The sequence below is a fragment of the Zootoca vivipara genome, chromosome 10 (genome assembly GCF_963506605.1).
Source record: "Zootoca vivipara chromosome 10, rZooViv1.1, whole genome shotgun sequence".
Lineage (NCBI taxonomy): Eukaryota > Metazoa > Chordata > Lepidosauria > Squamata > Lacertidae > Zootoca > Zootoca vivipara.
Window position 1 is genome coordinate 64,985,415 of NC_083285.1, and position 20,266 is coordinate 65,005,680.

General features: G+C 45.6%; 1 protein-coding gene across 2 annotated transcripts in view; it reads left to right on the forward strand.

The window, feature by feature from the left end:
- Nucleotides 1-20,266, forward strand: part of MKLN1 (muskelin 1) — a 91,495-nt gene that overhangs the window by 14,671 nt on the left and 56,558 nt on the right. Inside the window, exons 2-7 of one of the 2 annotated variants that reach the window (XM_060279220.1) lie at nt 315-457; nt 2,874-2,962; nt 8,812-8,921; nt 10,462-10,654; nt 17,750-17,827; nt 18,492-18,557. In XM_060279220.1, the coding sequence (XP_060135203.1) occupies nt 423-457; nt 2,874-2,962; nt 8,812-8,921; nt 10,462-10,654; nt 17,750-17,827; nt 18,492-18,557 (571 nt within the window). In that variant the 5' untranslated portion in view covers nt 315-422. Of the gene's footprint in view, nt 1-314; nt 458-2,873; nt 2,963-8,811; nt 8,922-10,458; nt 10,655-17,749; nt 17,828-18,491; nt 18,558-20,266 lie in introns of those variants that run through there. The other variant, XM_060279221.1, reaches the window with a different exon arrangement.

Genomic DNA, 20,266 nt, shown 5'->3' on the forward strand with positions numbered 1-20,266 from the left:
CTGCTGTATGCCCTTCACATACACCCAGCAGTAAGCCAAGATGGTCTGGGCTGCATCTCCTTTCCATGGGCTTGCTCCATCACAAGCATGTCTTTGCTGCCATGGAAGCTGTCAAAGACTTTCCTCCCAGTTTCTTTTCATTAGTGTGGCAAGAAACAGCGCAGAGCAGAATTTCCACACCTGCGACTCACGTTCTGCTTACATCCTCTCTTGGTTTGTTTTAAGGTTCTAGTTAGCTCTAGGCCTTGTTTGCGGCGTGATAAACTTAAAACAAGAACAAAGACCCATATGCATTCTTTACCCATCCCCTATAGTATTTGATCCTGAAACTTGAAAGGCCTGCCATAGTCCAGAGCATCACATTTGGAAAATATGAGAAGACCCATGTCTGTAATTTAAAGAAGTTTAAAGTTTTTGGCGGGATGAATGAAGAAAACATGACAGATCTCTTATCAAGGTAAGAAGGATATTCAAATGTGCTTTGGGCATTTGCTTAATGTCTTCCATCGCAGGACTGATAAGGTGGAGTATAGTCGGCCCCGAGATGTGCTTTAGTGCACGATTCCCAATCTTTTCCCCTATAGACCACTTGAAAATTGGTGAGGATTATGGCAGACCTCTTAATTACAGTGGTACCTTGGGTTGCGGACCCGATCCGTTCCAGGGTGCCGTTTGCACCCCGAAAAGTCTGCAAGCCGAGCGGCGCTTTCATGCACATGCGAAAGCGCGATAGAGTGCTTCTGTGCATGTGTGCATGGCGGAACCCGGAAGTAAACACTTCCGGGTCTGCCGGGTTCACAAACCGGAAAAACGCAACCCACAGCGGATGCAACCCAAGGTATGACTGAACTTTTCTTCCTTCTGTAGCAATTTTAATGCACCGTGTGCTAGAAGCTATGTGCTTTTTTATTGTCATTGATTGCTTCTTTTATTACATATTGCATTCCATAGAATTCAAATGGCAATACAGTAAAATACAAGAAACACAAGGAATGAAAATACAGTACACGTAAAATAAATATGAATATTTAATTTGACGAATGTGCCATCTCCCATCTTCAACCACAAATCCATAGACCACCTGAATGAAGCTCATGGACCACTGGGAACTCCCTCCCTTCTGCCTGGTTTATGCTTGTAACTCCCTCTTCCCCATTACTGTTGGTGATAAAAATGACATTATTGGAGTGAGGCTGCTCCCTGTGTGCTTCCAGATACCTTACAGCACTGGTTTGGTGAGCCAACTATACACTTTCCCCAATGAATTGAAAGCAAATTCTTTTTGGTTTACATGGGACAGCCTCAGGTTCATCCACGTTTCCATCTGAATTCCAGAAAAGCAAGCTACCGTAACTCATTTCAGAATGTTGGATAGCTCACTGCTTTGCAAGCCACTGGCAAGACCAAATCTGGTGCCTCGAGCAAAGCTTCTTGGCAGATCACAACACTAGAAGCCTATTTATATTTATATTTACCGGTATATTTATATTTATATTTATACCCTGCCCATCTGGCTGGGTTGCCCCAGCCGCTGGATGGGCTGTTTCAAAAGGTGAACTTCCTCTTTCCTCCTCTCTCTGTGGTTCTCTTCTGTGCTCATTCTGCATTTAAGCTTTCCTTCTCATCTCTGATTCCTTGCACTGGCTCACACCCTCTGTCCCAGGCTCTCGCTTACTCTTCTGATTTTCGTCAAATGAATATTTCTGTTCTGCTTTTCCCTAAACACTGACCCCATAACATGACTCGGAGATAATAATAAAAATAGCATAAAAGCACGGCACCTGAGCAGAGCTAACAAACTTGTATGCTTAAAAAGAAAAAAGCAGAAGCAGTTGAGAATAAGCCATGTACTCCCTCAAAAGCTTGATGGGAAATGATAGGCTGCCCAGGAACTTAAAAGGGAAGAAGCCAGGCGAGTCTCCATGGGGAGAGAGTTCCAAATCTTGTACACCAGGAAAGAGAAAGCAGCATCTGGTGACAGGCGACACCTTACCAGTGTTTGTATCCTCCCCTGTTAAAAAAAACATTTATTTTCTTTATAGAAGTATGAATATATCACATTCTCACATATCTACATTCACTTGAGCTCCTTGGACTTTTCTGTGCCATATGGGCTTTGTTTGTTATTGTGTGCCCGAGAAAGAGAGCATTAATTTATTTGTTCCCTTCTCATTTATAAAGATAGCTGGCTGTCTTACCTGTGCAAGACCTTAGCAGGTGGCAGGGTCTGACTGCTGACCTGAATGTAAAACTTGGCCGCCACTTGAACCTGAACTAGTAAATGGTGTAATGTGGCTTTAGGCGCCACAGCACTTAAAATCTCTGCTCTGCCTACCTGCCATAGAAGAGAAATCCCTGTCCCTTGTTGAGCTCTCTCTATGCCACAGAGCAAGGCCTGCAAAGAGGAATTGGGTAGGTTCATATGGGTGTAGTTGGTCCCTGCCCTACAAAAAAACAAAATCAAAAAAACTTGCAGTGATTGGAGGGCCATAACCATAGAATCATAGAATCGTAGAGTTGGAAGAGACCACAAGGGCCATCCAGTCCAACCCCCTGCCGAGCAGGAAACACCATCAAAGCATTCTTGACATATGCCTGTCAAGCCTCTGCTTAAAGACCTCCAAAGAAGGAGACTCCGCCACACTCCTTGGTAGCAAATTCCACTGCCGAACAGCTCTTACTGTCAGGAAGTTCTTCCTAATGTTTAGGTGGAACCAGTGGTCTCCTGATCCTTATTCCCCACTATAAATGTTCTCAGGGTGGTGATGGCATATTTTGTAGCAGCATGTCTATTTACAAATTGAAGCGAAACAAAATTTATCTCCTATTTAGCCATAAAAAGATTTATTAACCTTGTGTCCTTCCCTCCACAGTGGCTTAAAGAATGACTATAATAAAGAAACGTTCACCTTGAAGCATAAGATTGATGAGCAGATGTTCCCTTGTCGATTTATTAAGATAGGTAAATATATCCCCACCCCCCAAAAAAGAATACGTGCTACCAGTTTGCTAGTCTCTGTTCAGGCAGGTTACCCACCCAGTGGTGCTATAAAGGGCCTCTGCAATGCCCTTCGTTTTGGATGAATCTGCCGCTGGTGTGAAATGTGGTGTCGACCTCGTGTCAGGAGCAAATTCCCAGGGCCTAGTCTTGCTTTTTGAAGTCCTTACAATGCAGTTGGAGAGTGTGTTGTTTCAGCCTACAAACTCGTGTCTCAGTGCATTTCTCTGCCTCTAGCGTGGTATTAGCTGAGAGCATCCTGCTGGCAATTATTGATGAAGGGTGGTGAGGAAGACTCTTATTGCTGGGCTCAGTATGTAAAGTAGTCATAGTTCCTCCATTTGCAGGGTGTGGACCAGGGGTTGGCCAGGTTTTAGTGGCATGGGCCGGTTCATGGTCCCACGGCTATTTGCAATGCTCCTTCCGGCGCGGAGGAGCCGTGCGCAGCTTCCCATTGGCTGCAGGAGCTTCCTGCAGCCAATGGGAAGCTGGCCAGCGTCGCGGAAGGCGATCCCTGGTTTGCTCTGCACCAGTTTAGCATGGCGCACAGGAGCTGACCGAGCGGGTGGCGGGGGTCTATGGGCTGGTTAGACGACCCCCATGGGCCGCTTGTAGCCCATGGGCCTTAGGTTGCCAACCCCTGCTGTGGACCCTTAACTAGAGTAACTAGAGCCATTTCTGGGATTTGAGATCCTGATGCATAAGAAGAAGAGCCATGCTAGTAGAACTATTTCGTCCAGCATCTTGCTGTCTCCAGTGGCCAGCCAGATGCCTCTTGGAAGCTCACAACCAAGGCATTAAGCTATTATTAGAAGTTTGTCCTCACCGTCTGGTAGCCACTGCCACCGAACCTGGAAGATTCTGTATAACCACCATGGCTGATGGCTGTTTATAGGCCTATATTTCATTAACTTGATCAGTCTAAGTTAAGGGCTGTTGCCGCATTTGGTGGCAGCACAGTTCCATGCATTAAATGATAGCCATGTGAAGCAGTACTTCCTTTTTTCACTCCTGCATCTACTTGCCAGTATATAAATAGAATTTTTGTCAGCGTTATTGAGAGCACCTTGGTGGGTAGTGGCCACCAAGAGTGTCTTTCTAGTCATGCTTTGGTTGTTTTTGGCCTCCTTAGAGATGGTCATAGGCCAAAAGGGAGGAGGTGGGTTCAAATGTTAACGAGTGTTAAGTGTTTGGGGCCTTTGGGTTAAAACTAACCCCATGAACTCTGCCTGGAATGCTTTGGGGAAAGTGGGTCAAACTTTGTAAAGTGTATAGAACACTTAGAGTAAAAAAGTGCTATATAAACAACCCCTTTGGAAATTGCAGCTGAAAGACCTGGAATAAATATTGGATTGTAGCCAAATGAGTTCTGCTCAGAGTAGACCCATTAAAATTAACTGAAGTTACTCATGTCCATTGATTTCAGTGGGTCTGCTGTGAGGTTGCCTAACATTGGATACAGACCATTTAAAATAAATATTAAACCAAGTACTTTTACTTTGTCCTCAATTTATGGCAGCCTAGCAAGGCTTCATTTTGGTCTAAAATAATGTGGTTGACCGAAACGCCAGTTGATGCTAGGCTTGTATAAGAACAGGAATAACACTGTGAATTCTTGGCCCTCCTGCTCGAGTGGGGACAATTCTTGCAAATGGGTATCTATCTTGGAATCTGTGGGGTGCTGGGCAGCAATCTCTGGATTAAGTGAATTTGTTGTTGTTGTTGTTTAGTCGTGTCTGACTCTTCGTGACCCCATGGTGATGCTTGCTGGGTGGCCTTGCCTGTAAAACATTACGAGCTGGCAAGTTTTTTCCCTAATCTGAGCTCATGTCCTGATTATGTTTGTTTTGCTTTAAAAGAATTTGCGCAACAGATGAGCAACTGCACCAGTACTCTTGTTTTGCATTAACTTCATTGATTACTTGGGTATTTTGCTCATTGATCTCCTTCTCATTTTAGAATCTTGATCCCCCCCTCCCCACTTTCACTCCTTATTCACACTTGCTTGAATGGTGAAGATTTGTGTAGATTATCTAATAATAATAATAGATTTAGGTGAAGCAATATTTTGTGTGGAATAATGTCAATATTTGCATAGAGGCTACGTATATGGGAAACTATAGTTTTCTCCCTTCCTGCACTCACTCTCTCTCCCCCCCCCGTCAGAAAATCCACTCTAGTGCTGGAGTTTGGTAATACTCAGTATATTAGCCTTCCTCCAGATGTTTTGGACTACAACTCGGAGCTAAAATCTAAAACAACTGGAGAGCACCAGGTTGCAGTACCAGTAGGGTGAAATAGGCAGATACAAGTGAAATAACCTTGGAAAGAAATGGCCACTCTGAGTGTCCCCATCATTCTTTTGAGTTCTGTTTGGTCATCCGTTATTCTGGAATCCTGAATTATAGAATCCTAGAACTGTAGAGTTGGAAAGGACCCCGAGGGCCATCTAATTCAACTCCCTGCAATGCAGGAATCTCAACTAGATCATGCATGACAGGTGGCTGTCCAGCCTCTGCTTAAAGCCTTCCAAGGAATTGCAGCAGTCCACACTGCAACGTGCCTACACACTGTGTTTGCAGCACCGAAATGATATCCATGGGATGCAAGCCTGGCCAATGTGTGTGGAAGTCCTGGGCTACCCAGATGACAAGAACAATGTCTTGGCCTCATTGATGTGGTCCAAAGGAAAGCAGAACAAGACATTCAACACCAATTTAGCTGCAGGACTTGCAGGGCGCGTCCCTAATTCACCAAGGATTTGAGACCCACCCACTCCCCTCACCTGGTTTTTGCCGGCCAGGCGAAGCTGTTCCCAGGGTGTGAATGCTGTTGCATGCCAACAGCTTCTAGGAGCCACAGATGAGAGTTGAGTGCAGTTTGGAGGGTGGGGGGTGGCTAATGGTGGATGAACTACCCACAAGGAGCACGCCATGCCCCCCACCAGAGATACTGCCCCTTAACACCCCCTACGCCTCCCCTACACACAAGTGACACAAATATAGCCAGGCAGTGCTGTGCCATACCAGCCCCAGCCCGACCTGCCGATTAACCATGATAGCTGAAGGAAGCATCCATGTTCAGGGGCTGTACACTTTCGTGCCAGATGCCGGGTGCAAACGGGAAGAATTGCTGCTTTCATGCCCTGCTTTGGAACTTAGAAGCATCTGTCTGGATGACACTGGCGCTGGAACACTCTGGTGAGATGGACATTTGGGTCTGCTCCAGCAGAGCGGCTGTTAGCTTAAAAGAAACTGCGATACAGTGTCTGGAGGGGAGAGGTCAGGAAGGGGGACTTGGGTTATGGAGAAGGAGGTTCTAAAAGACCGACGGAATGGATGATTCTGTGCTCCGGCGCTGTGGATTGAAGATGGCAGGGTAGAGATGATCCAAGCTCGAAAAGACCCACTTAATTTCCCGTGGATCTGAAGGTGTTCTCAGCCCGTGACATTCACAGCACAGCCTGTAAGCTGTCTACGTGCAGTGCGTGGGCTGTACTGGGAACATGGCTCGTTAGCAGTCGCTCCGTCTGTTCTTTTCATTCCAGGCTCCTGGGTCTAAAATGCTAAGATGTAGGAAATGCCCTTTCTGTTAGCCACTTGCCACGGGCAAACGTCTTTTAAGCAGCTGGTGTGAAAAGCCCCTTTTGATGTGAGTGCATGAAGAGGAGTTCTGTGCAACTCAAAAGCTTGCTTTTGATTTTTAAGGTCGGCTAGTTCAGTCGGAGGGATTGCTGGGCTTGCATTGTGTTTCTCACTGTGGATCCGATGTGACTGCAGAGGGACAATTTGTGCATTACTGTAATTTCTGTGAAAGGGAAATCGTGGTGCACGAAGTGCATTGCAGGTGTTTTTCATGGCAGGTACACTGTGTGATGGGGCTCTCATTCCACCGTGGAACCTTGATAATTATCCCCATATGATTGGATCTTTATCAGGGCTAATGTCTTGGAAAAACTACTATTGCCAGAATCCTTTCTGAGGGAAGCATTGGCACTTAAAGCAGTCAGGCTTGTCGGTCAGAACACCAGACACTTAAGATTGCAGAACCAAGAATGCGGTCTAGAACACCTGCTAAATCTGGACTGCAGGGAAAAATTCATAGTGATGGGCGAGCTCTCCACTATTACCTTATTGATAACTTTATGGAACATGAAAAGCTACCACTCTGGACCATTTTAACTGCATTTGCTTATTGCTGATCCATAGGCAAGATTTGTTTTTCGAAGTGCACCGCTTAATTTAATTCTAAGCTTCCCTTTTTGGAGCTGGGAATCACTAGCCGCCAGAACTGGGAACTTGGCCAAGATAAGCTGAGTCAGTGGCCCTTTCCTTAGGTGCCACAGAAGTACTTTACTCAAAATGATCAAAGGCTGGTGTCGGGAATATAATTGCTTCCATACAAAACTGTGGCTGTGCACCTTCATAGCTACTTTTCACACAATGCTGTAGCTCCATTATTTCAGATTTATGCAGAACCTCCAGGACAGGACTGAGGTGCCTAAATGATGTATTCTTCTAAATGCTAATGGCATTCATTGGGTTTCGTTTGTATTTTAACTGCTTGTGCATCTGCACATTCTAGACAGCTGTATTTTAATGACAGGAATCACAGGTCTCCTGGAGAGCTGGCTTTTCAAAGGATCCTATCAAAAGATCTATCTGATTATTATTTTTTTTAAAATCATTCCCTCCAAGGAACTCAGGCCCCTTTTACCTTACATCATCTCTTTTAGGGTAGGTGAGATTGAGACACGGTGACGGGCCGCTGCTAAAACTCGTAGTATTGCATTTCTTCTGCAATTTTGAAAGTGTGCTTTATGGATCACAGTTTATGCACCATTCTGCATGTTCAGGAAGGTGGCCTTTGCCCTTTGCTCACAGGTACTCAAAATCTTAATTTGACGCAGAGGCTTAGTTTTGGCACTTTAGGCTTTAAGCCTGGGGTATGTGGCAAAGGGCAGTGTGTGAAGTTAGCCCAAGCAGAATCTGCATACCTGGAAGTAAAAGTGAATGGGTTTTTCCCAGGTGAGAGGATGTGACATTTTGAGCTTGTCTGTGGAAACTTTCAAGTAATGCTCTGGCATCTAAGAGATTTTGAGGATTGACTGGGTAGGGAGAGGGAGGGAGAGAAAGGGAGGGAGAGGGAGAGAGCTCAAACAGAAGTGGGTGGAAATCTAAAGAAATCATAGCTGGCACACATTGCTTCAGTACACAGCACGTAGAAGGCAATTGCAGAATACAGATGGAATTCAGAGGCCCCGAGTGACTGTGGGATGTGCTCTATAGGACAGGGCAATGGATTTCTATCTTCTGCGTGGTAGGGAGTGTGCACACAGGGCACAAACCTTTCAAAAGGGGATTGGGCTTGCATGCACAGTTCATATAACCCATTGTAGAGTGGCACTTGTTTTTACCGTGGGAATCCATGAGTGAGTTCACTGTATTTGATGCACATTTAAGCGGTGAATAGTGAGATGGGCAAAGCTGCCTTGCAGGCCACTGGTCTTTAGTTGCTTGGCTTGAACTGTAACCCTCATTTTCCGAGGGTCCCGTGGATTCTGGTACCTCCTTCCCAGAGTGAGATAATGCAATGGAACTGGGCTACACAAAAACAGTCCATGTTGTTGTCCTCCTGCTGTTTATGCACACTTAACAACTGTTGCATTGCCCTATTTTCTTTAACGGCCCAGTGATGCTTTAAAATTGTCTGGGAGGAATGATAGCAGACAAGCCAGTGCCTGCCAGCTGTGGTCAATAGAAACCAGCATGTCAGTACATAATGTCTTTTCCCCCTTTCTTATTATTCCTCAGTTCCGTTGCTGTCGTGGGGTCCCAGCTTCAATTTTAGCATCTGGTACGTTGAACTTAACGGCATCGATGATCCAGATGTGGTACAACCCTGCCTCAATTGGTACAGCAAGGTAGGCTGCAGAACTGCTGGAGGTTTTTTGTGAGAGAAAGAAATTCAATTTTCTGGTTGGTGGATAAGTTACCCTGTTTGAATTCAAGCAGTCAACTATTGTATGACACTCGCAGCATCAATATCATTATTTCTATAGACATAGCTGTTTGATGTGGTGCTTTAGGTTTGGCAGTGTCTCTGTGAATCTGGGGAATGTGAAATGCTTTGGAAAAATATCCTGCTTTTTGTGAGAAGCGTGAGCATTTCGTAATGGAAGAACTTTGACTTTTGTGTGACAGCATATTTATAGCTTGCCTCAGTTCCAAAAGAAGGATATTATTTAATAAGAATGACAATGATAATGATATTATTGTCCTGGTTTGACCTTTCTGCAATTGAAAAATATCCTGAGTACCAAGTATATTTGGGAGGAGGAGGGGGGAGAGCCTATACATGCAATCTCAGAAAGCTTTTGGCCAGGGGTCAGCAAACTTTTTCAGCAGGGGGCCAGTCCACTGTCCCTCAGACCTTGTGGGGGGGCCGGACTATATTTTGAAAAAAATATATGAACGAATTCCTATGCCCCACAAATAACTCAGAGATGCATTTTAAATAAAAGGACACATTCTACTCATGTAAAAACATGCTGATTCCCGGACCGTCCGCGGGCCGGATTTAGAAGGCAATTGGGCCGCATCCGGCCCCCGGGCCTTAGTTTGGGGACCCTGCTTTTGGCAGTCAGAGTAGTCAGTAGTGCTTAGATAGACCAACACTGCCTCGGTATATGGAAGGTTCAAATATTTCTGTAGGTAGTTGATGGACATATCATTTTGCCCAGTTTTTCCTTGGCCCATAAAATCAGATCCTGCTTGATGTGTTTGAAACCCTTGATTCCTGTTTTATATTGCTCTTGTTTCGATTTTAGGCTGTATTTTTTAATGACACAGTTTTTAAAAATATTGTACACCGCTAGAAAAAGTTTATAAATGCTTCTAAGCATGTGTGGTTAGGGCTGGTTTCTGAGCTGTCTGACAATACAGAAGTTGTAACAATTGTTTTAGCATTAAAAATATGCATGATGAAAGCAGTATGGAACTTTTAAATTTTCTGGCTATTAGACACTACCGAGAGCTCTTCCTTTCCAAGGGCCCTCATGGTATAGCTGATAAAGTGGTTGACGTGGACCCAGGAGATAAAGATCCAAATCCTTACTTGGGCATGATCCCACCTCGCAAGGTAGTTGTGCGGATAAAATCGGTGCAAATCCATCAGCACTGCAGCTAAGCAGGTCTGGGCCTGATCAGCGCCTGGGTGTCTGTGACTGCCTGGTTCCATGGTGGAAGAAAGGCATGATATAAATGTAATTTAAAAAGTAGGTAACTAAATCAGTAAGAAGGCATATGTGTAAAATTAAAATTGGGCATTGCTTTCTCCCATTCACTCCCAAGGGCTTAGGTCCCTGCTTAATCCAACCCAGTGCCAGAGCTACCGTATGTCCTGCAGCATTTGGCTGGGAGATCCACAGTTCTGTTCTCATAAATCTCCTTGTGTTCCAGTAGTACCGTGAACAGGAAGCCATTCGCCTCTGCCTGAAGCACTTTCGCCAGCACAACTACACAGAGGCCTTTGAGTCCCTGCAGAAGAAAACCAAGATTGCACTGGAGCACCCCATGCTGACAGACCTTCACGACAAGCTAGTCCTGAAGGGCGACTTCAATGCCTGCGAAGAGTTGATAGAGAAAGCTGTGAATGGTAAGGGCAGAGCAGGGAGCAAGGCCCGTTTTGAATTAGATTGGCAAATGAGTGGATGTCTTGGCTCTAGCTGGGCTTTTTGGGGTCCCTTTATATTCTTGACCTCTCTAAGTTGTCAATGAAACAGAACCCCTCACCGTCCCAAGCTTCAGTCGAGGGCTGGGCGGTATATCCATAGATCGTCCAAAACCGGTTTGAAGACCATATCGGTTTCATAATTTTTCACCTGGCAATATATCACAAATCTTGATGTGTTGTGTGTGTGCACGCACTATGCAAAAATCACAATGTGGGGAAAACCGTGAAGCCAGCCAATGCTTCTCTCAGTTAACTGTGCCACGTGCAGGGAGCATCGAATCACAAGAGCTGGCACCGGCAAACATCACAATGCAGGAAAAACTGTGAGGCCATCAGTGACTCTACATAGTTCCATCCTTATTTCAGACATCGTGATATATCAGTACATCACAATGTTTAGCCGGTGATATATCAGTGTTGAAAACCAGATATCGCCCAGCCCTATGTCATTCAGATTGTTGGCAGTGCCAAACAATTGCAAGTTGCTTTGAGACCCTTCTGAGTAAAAGAGGGATGAATGAATATGAATAATAGAAATACAATCTTCTTTGCACCTTGGCAGGCAGCCAACCCAGAACAAACTTTACAGAACTAAATCTTCCTGTAAACGAACTCCCCACTTGCTCTAGACTCAGAGGAGTGTTCCCTAATGTGGCTGCATGTCATGTCCATCACGTCAAAAGTACTCATCATGTGTAAGCCTGGCTCTGGCCGGCTATGCTGCAGTTGCCCTGGAGGCATGCAGTTGATTCTGGAGGGAATAGCAGGGGAATGCAGAAAGGAGTGGCTACCTTTCTGCATCCCTCTGTTGTTCCCCTGATCTTATCTTTCCTTTAATTGCCAATTGTCCCCTAGGGTTTGTGTGACTGGGAAGGAACAGGGATAATTAGCTGTTAAAGGAAAGATAAGATAAGCAGAGAAATAATGCATGAAAGAAGGTGGTTAGAGGCTCCTGTTTCCTTGCATGCTTGCTTGCAATCCCCTCTAGATTCCTCTGTCTTCCTCCTGGGGAGTGCCATATTTCTTGGACCTGGCTTGCATGGCTGCTTGTGTTTAGGGAAGCTTTTAAATGTTTGATGGATTTCTGTATTTTAATATTTTGTTGGAAGCCGCCCAGAGTGGCTGGGGGAACCCAGCCAGATAGACGGGGTATAAATAAATAAATAAATAAATAAATAAATAAATAATAATAATAATAATAATAATAATAATATTGTGATGTGACAAATGGAATATGTACCTGGGATCTCGGAGTTCCAGTGCAAGAGGAGCTCCACATTACTGACCCACTGGGACACCTTGCCCCAGCTAGATTTATTGCCGTGGAGCCGAGAGCATTTTGCTTTTGGGAAACAATTTCCAGATGCAGCGCCTCTGAGGGATGTGATGCTTACATTTACGGGTTGACCCTTGAGTCTGGGAAACAAGGGGGTTGCCTCACCATCACATGGGTGAACATTTTTGAAGCTTGCAAAATATAGTTCCCTGTAGGCATGGTGGGGGTGCACAAGCATTTGTATTCCTATTCTTGGAGGTGTGTGGCCTGGCCCATAACGTCTCACTGTAATATATGGTATTGGCTGGCCACTTGCATCATGTGACTTATTCAACTTACTCCTGGTCACACAGGGCAGGAAGCAGAAGCAAGCTTAGCAGTGTTGACTGCAGCCTTTTGGGTTTCAGGGCTGTTACCAAATGGCAGGTGTCTCCTCCCCTTCCCTCTCTGGTTAAGGAGCAGTGGGTGGTGCGCCAGGTGTGTGGGGAGTGAGCCAGGGACAGGAGCATGAAACAGTCTCCCCAGTGAGAGTGCTCAGATTGCCTCGGAGTGAACTTTAACCAAAGAAGTGTTTGTCAGTGGCTGGAACTGAGCCCAGGGATGCTTTTTCCACAGGTGAATCCCTCAACTGCATGAGCTAAACCCAGGGCAAAGAATGAGGCAGCTGTTTACCAACTGGCAAAGCCCGGGGCAGCTCATACATAAACACCTCCTTGTGGCTGCATGCTTCCTTGAAGATCTTACCGAGATGCCAAAGCACTAGTTTTCTTACCAAGTCCTCCTCCTCCAGGGAATTTCTCAAGTTCCCTGCGCCTACATTCCCCCCTTGCCTTAACTGGCCAAAGCAGAAATGAAGCTTTCTGGAAAACTAAACTGCTGGCTTTTGTACATATGCATTGGAAATGGGTTTGGGTTTGCACTTGTGCTTGAAAGTGCCACATATTTATTTTTCTCACAATACTGCAGAGGGTGCTTGACTGGGTGGAGAGAAGCGGTGAGGAACCCAGGGCTAGAGCTGGCTGTAGCTGGGACCAGTCCATGGCAGGCCGACACCCCTTTGACACCCCTTTGCCCTGCATCCAGATAATGTGTTTTCAGTGTCTATTGGCCATCGGCCACACATGCTTCCTCAGTCCCCCTCCCCTCCCGTGTCTTCTGAAATTCTCAGAAAATGTGCAGATGGAAACTCAGGCAGCTGCCGGACTTCCTCTTGGAAATAATAATAAAAAAAAGGTTTCCCTGAAACCCAGCTGTTTCACAGCCGGGGCTTAAATACCTCATATTTGGATTCGTTCCTAGAGCTTCCAGGCAGCCTATATTCTGTCTAGCTCTCAAGAAAGTTCAGTCATATGGTAGAAATGCCAAATGCAGGGTTACCTTAATGGTGTTGCTTGGAAGCGCCTCCAGATGCAGGCACCAACCGTTCCAAATAATTCATCTCGCCAGAGCTGTGAAAACTTGTAAATTCACAAACACCCACCCGCTCCTGCCCCTGAGTCAGGACTCTGTTTGGATGACTTCTTGCCCATTTCCGATGACTGCGTATCTGTTGGCAGAGGACTGCTAGGGGCTGATTCTGATGCAATGCTTTCCCTTTTCCAACTAATACATGTGGAAAGCGTACATCTGAATGACCATTCCCTTGGCTTTTGTAAGAGACGTTGGTCCCCATGACTAGACAGGAAGTTCGTATCTTCTTAGCCAGCTAAAGCCAGGTGGGCTTTCACCAATTCCCCACATGGATGCTCATCTGAAGTATGAAATAATTATCTAACAGCACAAAACCTCGTGCTGTTTGGGGAATGTGACTATTGATTACAGAGTGATGATAATAGGGGAGACAGCTAGATCTTGGCAACCAGTTGCAGCTGGCTCCATCTTTTCCTTAGCTTGGCACAAGTGTTTGGGTGCTCTAAGAGGCAGGGTTTATTATTGAGTCAGGTAAGTGTTGAGGAGGTGCCTTTGGATAGGCATAGAGGAGTGACACAAAGGACACAGGTTTCTGCAGTGGCTCCCTGTCTGTAGAATGCTCTCTTCAGGTGGGCTCACCTGGCACCTATACACCTTTAGGTGCCAGGCAGAAACGTTCTTCTTTAACCAGGCCCTGTGCTGATAGACATCCAATGCCCTTTTAAAATGTGTTTTTGTTATGTATTTTGTCTTTTATATTGTGATTTTATGTTGTATCCACCCTGAGATCTGTGGGTACAGGGCAATATACAAAAGAAGAGAAGAAATAGCATTCATGATCCATAAGAAAACAAATCCCAGTTGGGCAATATATTTGCCGAAATCTTTAGTTCTAATAAAGTATGGCAAGCTTTCAAGTTCTCCAGAACACTTCCATCAGGAAAGATGTTACACAATGCAAGCCGTGAGGAGGACAAGGAAAAACAACATGCAACAATTAGCTTTGAGGTCAACTTGCAAGCTCTGTTTCAAGATGGAGGTTGCTGGCTGAATAAGTCTCAGATATCAGGTTGCACAACTAGTATTCTGGGCATAAAGAGGAAATGGCTGCTTCCCATCTCTTGAGAAATCATAAAGTCTGGTTTGTAACCCAGATCTGTGTCAAACCTTTAAAAGCTCTGCATAGGTTCCCGGGATAGGCAGATAGCAGAAATAAAGACTAATGTGGCTGCCTTTATTTTAACAAAGCAGCCAGACTTTAATTTACCAGGCTGCAATTTAGTTGGTTCCAATAAAGGAGGGGTAGAAAACCTCCAGACATTGCTGGTCTATAGCTTCCATCATCCCTGACCATTGGTCATGCTGGTTGGGGCTGGTGGGAATTGGAGTTCAATAAATCTGAAGGGCCACAGGCTACCCATCTCTGCAATAGACATATTGACCAGCTGGGGAAAGTGGTGACAGTTAGTGGGAATACTCTATTGTCTATGAAGCAGAGGTAGAACAATAGAATTGTAGAGTTGGAAGGGTCACAAGGGTCATCTAGTTCAACCCCCTGCAATGCAGGAATCCTTTGCCCAACTCGGGGCTTGAACCCACCACCCTAAGATTTTTAATCTCATGCTCTAATGACTGAGCTATAATTTTGTATAAGCCTATGGCATCCGGAATTCCCATGCAGTCTCCCATCCAAGTACTAACCAGGCCTGACCCTGCTTAGCTTTCAAGATCAGATGAGATATCAAGTGTGTTCAGGGTACTATTTTGAAATAGGGTCTGCATCTTTTCTGTATGCTGGCTTTGGTAGCAATGTGGGACGGTCAGGGAGCTGTGTCTACCCCACTCTTGGACTGGTTAAGGGGGAGAACTGGCTCTGATGTAGACTTAACGAATCATCTGTGACACCCCCCCCCAACCTTCATTTCTTCCCTGGGTCCGAGTCGCACTTTGTGTCTGTGATCCTTGGTATGGTCACACTGCCCCTGAACTCCCCACTTTGTAATGGGAGAACAAGCCTTGAACTGTTTCAAGCTGCTATTGGGTCAGTGATTTTGCCTTTCTGAGCCTGCCAAACATCTGTTTCCAGCTCAGTTATGTGTACGCTCTTGAAAAGACTGCAGTGCATTGTGAAATGCCCGGTTAGCAGCAAGCTAAATTTATTTAGAACTGAAAGAATTGCTCTGCTTCTTGAGAAAATATGTGCTTAGTCTCAAAGTGGTAGGCAAGCAAGTTGCTACTTGAGGAACTGTCCTTAGGTCGTAGAAGCTGGGTAAGGGGGCATTTCTTTGCTATTTCTCCTCAGTTCTGCCTAGAACCCCTTCCCCAACCTGGTGCCCTCCAGATGCTGCTGGACTACAACCCCCATCATCCATGACTATTGGTGATGCTGTCAGTGGCCAATGGGAGTTGTAGTCTGGAACATCTGGAGGCCATCAAGTAGGGATGCTGTTCAGGGCTGAATAGGACACAGTCTTTTGGGGTGGGTGGGGGCATCAGATGTTGGAGATCTGTGGAATGAGCTAGATTAGCAGGAGAGTCTTTCAGAATTGGAGGGCTGCAGCTTGGTACTACAGCATCTTCAACCACCCCTCATAATGCTTGGGTTTCCTTGATCATCTTGGTCACCCCCTCTGCACACCTTCCAGCTTGTCAACATCCTTCTTAAATTTTGGTGCCGTTGATGAAACCCATCCTTGGGGAGGCTTGCACAGTTTTCCCCCCTCCTGCCCTTAGCTTCAAGATGTATGCTGAGATACTTGCAGTTTCTCCAGCTAGAGGACTCCTCTAGCCATTCTTTTCTCTTAGCTCCTTTCTATCACTTGAATTAAAGGTAGTTATCTCAGCCTGCTTAAAAAAGAAGAAGAGAGTTGGTAGGTCATTTGTGCACATCCCAGAAATCCCCTGCTCTGCAGCCAAGCCACTTCAAGAGACACCAGTGGCCCTTCTGTGAAACAATGAACTTGTGATGTCCCAGCAAGGTACATTTTGCAAAGCACCTAAAAGCCCCACTCCTGGCACCAGCTGCCTTAAGTAACAAACTGGCCCAAATTGTTGCTGATGAGGGCTTTGGAGGCATGTTTTGGTAACCAAGCTGGTTGAGAACTGTTTCTAAAAATCAGCTGAAAGCCTTATTTCTAAACCGTCATTTCATTATAAGTTGGACAATGACCCTAAACAGATGCAGGTCGGCTCCTTGGTGCAGGGGACGGAGGAATCCTGTGCATTGTTGTGACATTTTTCCGTGTGCGGTTTGGCAGCGAGAGGAATGGGAGGAGAGGGGTCAGGTGCTTTCTACAAGATTCAACCAGCTCACCCACCCTCCCTCTTTCCCTCCCTGGACAGTGCCAGCTCAAAACAAGCCTTTGTTGGTGTTTAGCACAAGGAGATTGAAAGCGGAGTGGCTGCCAAGGGAGAAATATTTCTGGGAAGAAGCCTGGAAGAACTCCAGGCCCAGCATCCTGCGCAAGAGAAGCCGGGTTATAAGGAAGTCACAAACACAGCTGGAGGCGGGAGAGTGTTGTATGTGACACAAGTCATCCTTGGGGGGGGGTGTTGATTAGAGATCCTGACCCGACCCTTTAAAAAAGCACCATGCTGCATTTTGGTCTTAGGAGCTGCCAGGGGAATTCTGCAGGCATGAGATGCAAAGGCTTTTTGCGCTTCGAAGCATTCTCATCCATCCTCAAAACAAGGACAGGATCCAGCTTGCCTGAGCAGGAGCACACATTCTGACATCCTGAGCCGCTAGCGATGGCCTCCAGCAGCTTCTCTGGCTGAACTCCCCTGCTGTCTCCACACAGTGAGATCTATCCTGGTCAAAGGGTATTATTACTGTTGCCATTTATTTATAGGCTGCTTTTCAGCCCAAAGGCCACCAAAGTGGTGAGCGGCTGATTAAAAGGAAATATGCAACGGATGCAATAAAATACCATAAATCAGGGGTGGAGAAACTCAAGCCTTAGGGCTCAATGTGGTCCTCCAAGCCTCTCTTTCTGCGCCTTAGGTCTGTCTCCAGTCATGCCCCCTCACCTGAAAACCACTAAGTTTGGCTACCCACCTTTTCTGAGGAGGTATATCCTTCTTACCTGACATGTGTTTGATTGTGAGTGCTACCTCATCATGGCACTTGGTGCATTTGCCAATTTCTGTTACCAAGATTTCTGCTCTAAAACGCTCAAGGTGCCTTTTGATCAGGTTTTAATTAAAGCTATTTACTTTTTAAAGGTATAGTATTTAGCATAGTTTATTTAATGTTTTCTTTTTAAGTGATGTTTTCTGTGAAGCGGCCAGCTGCTGACATTTTCTCCTGTTTTTGCCCCCCCCTAAAACAGATGGTTTGTTCAACCAGTACATCAGTCAGCAGGAATACAAACCACGGTGGGGTCAGATAATCCCCAAAAGCACCAAAGGTGAGACAATACTGTATTGGATTTGCTGCAACGCAGAGTGTGGTGGGCTATTCCTGGAAGATCTTCAGAAGCTAGTGCAAAATGTGTAATAATCATGGTCCAAACAGGAGCTGACCGCAGGGATTTTAATGCCTTCGTTTACTGGCTGTATGTGCACTTCAGATCCCATAAGGTCATGAAAATAATATAGTGACCTGGTCAGTGAGAAGACCCTCCACCTTTTTTGTTTCATTTTGTTTTCAGAAAAGGAAAGTGTCCTTTCAAGATGCACATATTTCACATGGGGTTGGGGGGGGGGAAAGTTGCATTATTATCCCACCCTAACTCCCCAGGCTCTCAGGGTGGCCTATGTGGTCTTCTCAAGTTATCCCTGCAACAACCTGTGGAGGGAGTAACTCAAGGCCATCCAATAAACTTTGATTCCAAGTAGAAATTCAAACCTAAGTCTCCCCAGTCTCATTCCAGCGCTCTAGCCAGTATCATGTTAGATTTCATCCATTCTGTTTTGACAGCCGCATATTTTGCGTTACAATAGCCAGTGGTGCCGTTTTCATTCTTGGAATTATGTAAGTTTGGGCATCTTGAATGCAGTTAAATACGTGCGTGGGGAAGCTCACAACCATTGTAGAATAATGAGGATTTCTCTCCCTTAAACTTGAACAAGGTGATGGCGAGGATAGCAGGCCTGGAATGAGAGGCGGCCATCAAATGGTCATTGACGTGCAGACAGGTGAGCAGCCTTTAGTTTTTTCTCGTTCTTTTTAAAAATAAAGCTATAATTGGTTTTGCATCTTGCTATAGGGCTCAGTTCTGTGGGTGACCTTATTTCAAGGTTCAGCTTAAACTGTTGAGAAACCAGCAAAAGGTTGCAAAAGGAGGGCCATTGCTGAATAAGGCAGGGAGCTTTTGACCTCAGCTCCTTCCCCTTCCAGTGCCGTGGTGCAGACGGCTGTGTTTAGCTGGAGGAACGCAACACGATCACAGACCAGAACCAGATTCACTTAAAACAAAATTGTTCTGCACCATGCAATGTTGGCATCAGCCTCTTGGGGCTGGAGTTCTCGGGACCTGTCTTATTCAGACCCACCTAGTTTTGCAGCCTGAATAATTGCCAGGAGTCTTGCATAGCTTCATGGGAACTCTGTGCAGACTTGGCACCAGAGGTTTCCAGCTTTCCCTGTGTTGAGGCAGTTGGTTGAGCTCCACTAGGCTTCCTCTGCGTGTCTCTTTCTCCTTTCTTCCTGGACCCTTCTCTCTGCTCGCCTACATACCTTGTTTGCCTACCGAATCTTCATACATCAACAACCCTGGCTGGTGGGTAGGACCGTGCCCGTCTGATCCCAGCCTGGCGTGTCCTGATTTTGTCTGCTTGATGCCCTGTGGTTCTTGAGCTTTCCTTCTGTCAAGACAGGTGTGTTTGGGGCTGATTAAGGTTCATGGCTCTGGGGATCAGTGTGCCGTCCCTTGCCCAGTGTACAAAGCAGTCATATTTCGGGCTTGGTTTAACTGGTTATTTTTTAATTTGGTGGATCGATTGAGGAGCCCCTAAGGGTCAAGGAAGGCTGGCTGCCTTTGTCTGAGGTTTCTGCGACTGCTTCAGCCAGAGACGTGATGTCATCGAGTGGGGTGGACATCTGGCTGAGGACCAGGAGAAAGTTCTCTTTGAGGTCCTTGGCGGATGGGGTTTTTACTTTGTGCTTTGGGGTCTGATTGCTGGGAGGAAACCTTTCTGCTGGGGAGATTGACTAATGGTCTGCAGTTATTTTTTGCTTTCCATTACCTCAGCCACGATAAACATTTTTTTTTAGTGAATCCCAATTTTCTTTGGTGCTTGCATAAATAGCACTCTTATTGGGTGATTTCGGATTACCCAAATATGTTTTGGTATCCCAGACCCATCTGTTTAAGAGGTTGCTCTGAAATAGACTCACTCACCCTTTAAGAAAGTCTTCATTGAACACGGAAGACTTTTTTCAATCTTAGCTGCATTTTTTCAGGTCACTGTGGTCATACCAGCTCCCTAGTTTTGTAAGCTGTTATAAGGGCTTCGAGGAGCACAGTAAAAAGTAAATAAATCTCTGAATAGAAAAGTTATTTATTCTGAAGTACAGCTTGCTTGCTTTTAACCTCTACCAGAGAGTTTTCAGGGTAGATATATGTGTACAAGGAAAGCTGAATTAAGAGAAATGACCTAAAGTAGACTTTAAAATACTACAGTGGTACCTCTGGTTAAGAACTTAATTCGTTCCGGAGGTCCATTCTTAACCTGAAACTGTTCTTAACCTGAAGCACCACTTTAGCTAATGGGGCCTCCTGCTGCCGCCGTGCCGCTGGAGCAAGATTTCTGTTCTCACCCTGGTGAGGTACTATTTCTGGGTTAGCGGAGTTTGTAACCTGAAGCGTTTGTAGCCCGAGGTACCACTGTAGTATTTCAGGCTG